The following is a 3,046-nucleotide window of genomic DNA, read 5'->3' on the forward strand; positions in this document are numbered from 1 at the left end:
CATGTTGCTGTAAATGACGAGATTTCTTTCTTTCTTAAGGCCGAATTGTATTCCATTAAGTAAATATACCACATTTTCTAAATCTAAAAAAGTCAAACTCATAGAATTAGAGATTAGAATGGTGATTACCAGGGGTTAGGGGTAGGAATTGGGGCGATGTTGGCTAAAGGATACAAAATTTCAGTTGGAGGAATAAGTTCAAGAGAGCTGTCAAGATTAACTGTAGTGACTACAGTTAATAACAATGTATTGTATTCTTGAAAATCCCTAAGAGAATAGATTTTAAGTCCTCTCACCACAAAATAAGTATGTGAGATACTCGATTTAACCATTCTACCATATATACATATTTCAAAACATCACATTGTACACAATAAATATATGCAATTTATTATTAATTTTAAAAATAAATGGTTTAATATGCTAATATTAGTCACTTCCATATGGTGAGATAATGGGCAATTTTTATTTCCTTCTTCCGCATTTTTTTATGCTTCCTAATTTTTGCCATTATCCATGAATTATGGACGGGGGGTTAAAGTAATATTTACTCTTCTAGGCAGCGGATATTTAGGACATTAAATCCAGGAACTGACTCCATTGCTGAAATGCTACTTGTGGCGATCATCTTCTCCCAAGCTCCACATTTTAGCTTTGTACAGAGTGATGTCATTGTAGACCCTGAAGTGGTTCATCCTACGGTCACTGCGTTCTGGGTCGACCAAGGGCTCTGAGTCCCACCCAATTTCCTGGTTTTCAGTTTGTGCCTCCGGGTACTTCTTCCTTGGCCCCTGGGCAGCATGGTGAATGAGATTCAGAAACCTGGCGTCTGCGGGTTCCTCCAGGTTATCATGCCAAGACATGGGCTTCCTCGTAATCCTGTGAACCTTGCGCAGGGGATTCACGTGGTACTGAGTGTAGAGTTTCTGGGTTCGTAACTCTTTGAGGTACAGCTCCCGCAAGATCTGGTTCTGATGAACCTCATCTGTGACCACCCTCTCTTTCGGGTGTCCCGCCATGGCCTTGGAGCTGCTCGGTGGGTCCGGCGCTCTCTTGGCGTCCTCTTACCACTCGCTCGGCCGCAGGCCTCCTGCAGTCTCTAGGCAACGGCGCCCCACTCCATCTCCAGGCAACAGCGTTCGTATGATACCACTCTGGCCTCTCGGAATCCAGCCTCTTTACTAGAACTGCCTCTCGATACTGCCAGGAAAAAGGCTTGCCATCAACTGGCAAACCCAGGAGATAATGAACATAAAACTGGACCTCACGTTGGCCAATCACCTCCCTCCTTGAGAACAGATTCGATGCCTTTCAATCCCCTACCTTCTCTGCTCCTGGTTCTACAGTTTGCTCTGTGGTTACAGACCAAGTTCCACGGAGAAGCCAGTTCAAATGCAGACGCTTGTGCAGTCTGCCTGCCCAGGCAGGAGAGGAAAGGCGCAGGCCAGGCTGAATATTCGCTTGCCATGGTCTTGGATTCCCCGTGTCTGCCAGGTCGTTGCTGGGAATCCACAGTCCTGGCAATTCTGAACCTCCTGAGAACTGCCCCAGTATGAGGGAAATCATTTCTCCAGGGTGAGATTTGTAAGTCGTCAGGTCTGGTTGGGGGTGGCTGGATAGGGAGTGGGGACTAGAGTACAGGAAACTAGCAGGAAGGGCTATGAGGAGGGCGAGGGGGGAAGATAGGAGGGCACTGGGAAAGGGGTGCCTGACGAACAGGGGGGCGGCACACAGACGCTCTGGTAGTAACAGAGGAAGAGCTGGGCAGAAAGTTCCTTGAGGTAGGGTACTGGGAAGGGGAGACATCAGTCAGCTTGGGCAAACGGGTAGGGCAGAAAATCGAACAAGATGGACGGCTCTGGAGAGGAGGCTGAGGGCAGGAAGTTTGAGGAGTAACGGGGGGAAGGAGGGCTGGAAGACGAGAGCGGGAAGGAACAGAAAGAAATGGAGCCTGGGGTTGAGGCCGAGAGATTGGAGGTAGCTTTCTAGTCATTTTTCCAAATAAGCGCTGTAGTAACTCACTTGTCCAAACGAATCAAAATGAGTAACTGAGATGTGCTGAGACCGATTCCAGCTTTTATCCCCTCAGAACATTCCATCACAGAATGCCTATTATGAAATGTACATGTATCTCCTTAGGACATTTCATCACAGAACTCTATTATGAAATGTACATACTCCCCTTTATTCCAGTAAGGAAGCCCCACCAACCAGAGAAAAGATCTCAGTTTCTTGGTTTAAGAGTGATCAAGGGGGCCGGGCGCGGTGGCTCAAGCCTGTAATCCCAGCACTTTGGGAGGCTGAGACGGGCGGATCACTAGGTCAGGAGATCGAGACCATCCTGGCTAACACGGTGAAACCCCGTCTCTACTAAAAAATACAAAAAACTAGCCGGGCGAGGTGGCGGGCGCCTGTAGTCCTAGCTACTCGGGAGGCTGAGGCAGGAGAATGGCGTGAACCCGGGAGGCGGAGCTTGCAGTGAGCTGAGATCCAGCCACTGCACTCCACCCTGGGCGACAGAGCGAGACTCCGTCTCAAAAAAAAAAAAAAAAGAGTGATCAAGGGAAATAGCTAAGAAAAGAAATGGGGCTGTAATATTGGTCCCTGTTCTTGGGATACCATGTAGTTTTGCCTCTCCACAGACAAAGATTGATCAAGGGGCTAACAGAGGTAGGGGCTTGGAGCCTAGGAGAGCAGTTCTGAAGCAGGAATTGGGAAAACGGGAAGTCAGTATCTTACTCTCTTTCCCTTACTACATTGTTCAAAGCCCTTTCACATTATCTACCTCACTACATGAATATGCATGATTAGAGATGTTATGTTCATTTTACCAGTGAGGACACTAAAGACCAGAGAGGGAAGGACTATAGGCAGGCAGTGGGTGGGTAAGCAGGCGGGACAAGAACTTGGACCAAAAAGAGGGGGCAGGTGGGAGAGGCCACAAAATGGCACAAAGCGCTGACCAGCACCATTGCCTCCTCCGGTGTCTCTGGACAGGATCTTGTAGGGGATGTCTGGAGAAGAGCTGTAGTTTTTGCAGCTTACC

At 48.0% G+C, this 3,046-nt stretch overlaps 1 protein-coding gene across 1 annotated transcript; it reads right to left on the reverse strand.

The window, feature by feature from the left end:
* Positions 1–364: 364 nt before the first annotated feature.
* On the reverse strand, positions 365–1,019 carry CFAP144 (cilia and flagella associated protein 144). The gene has a single exon (XM_011769101.2). The coding sequence runs from the start codon at positions 1,017–1,019 to the stop codon at positions 612–614; it is 408 nt and encodes a 135-aa protein (XP_011767403.1). The 3' UTR covers positions 365–611.
* Between the last annotated feature and the right edge of the window lie 2,027 nt (positions 1,020–3,046).

This window comes from Macaca nemestrina, chromosome 4 (assembly GCF_043159975.1).
Source record: "Macaca nemestrina isolate mMacNem1 chromosome 4, mMacNem.hap1, whole genome shotgun sequence".
Lineage (NCBI taxonomy): Eukaryota > Metazoa > Chordata > Mammalia > Primates > Cercopithecidae > Macaca > Macaca nemestrina.

What these genes read in the sequence shown, in the direction of transcription:
- CFAP144 (XM_011769101.2), bottom strand. Translation starts at nt 1,019, where the DNA reads ATGGCGGGACACCCGAAAGAGAGGGTGGTCACAGATGAGGTTCATCAG.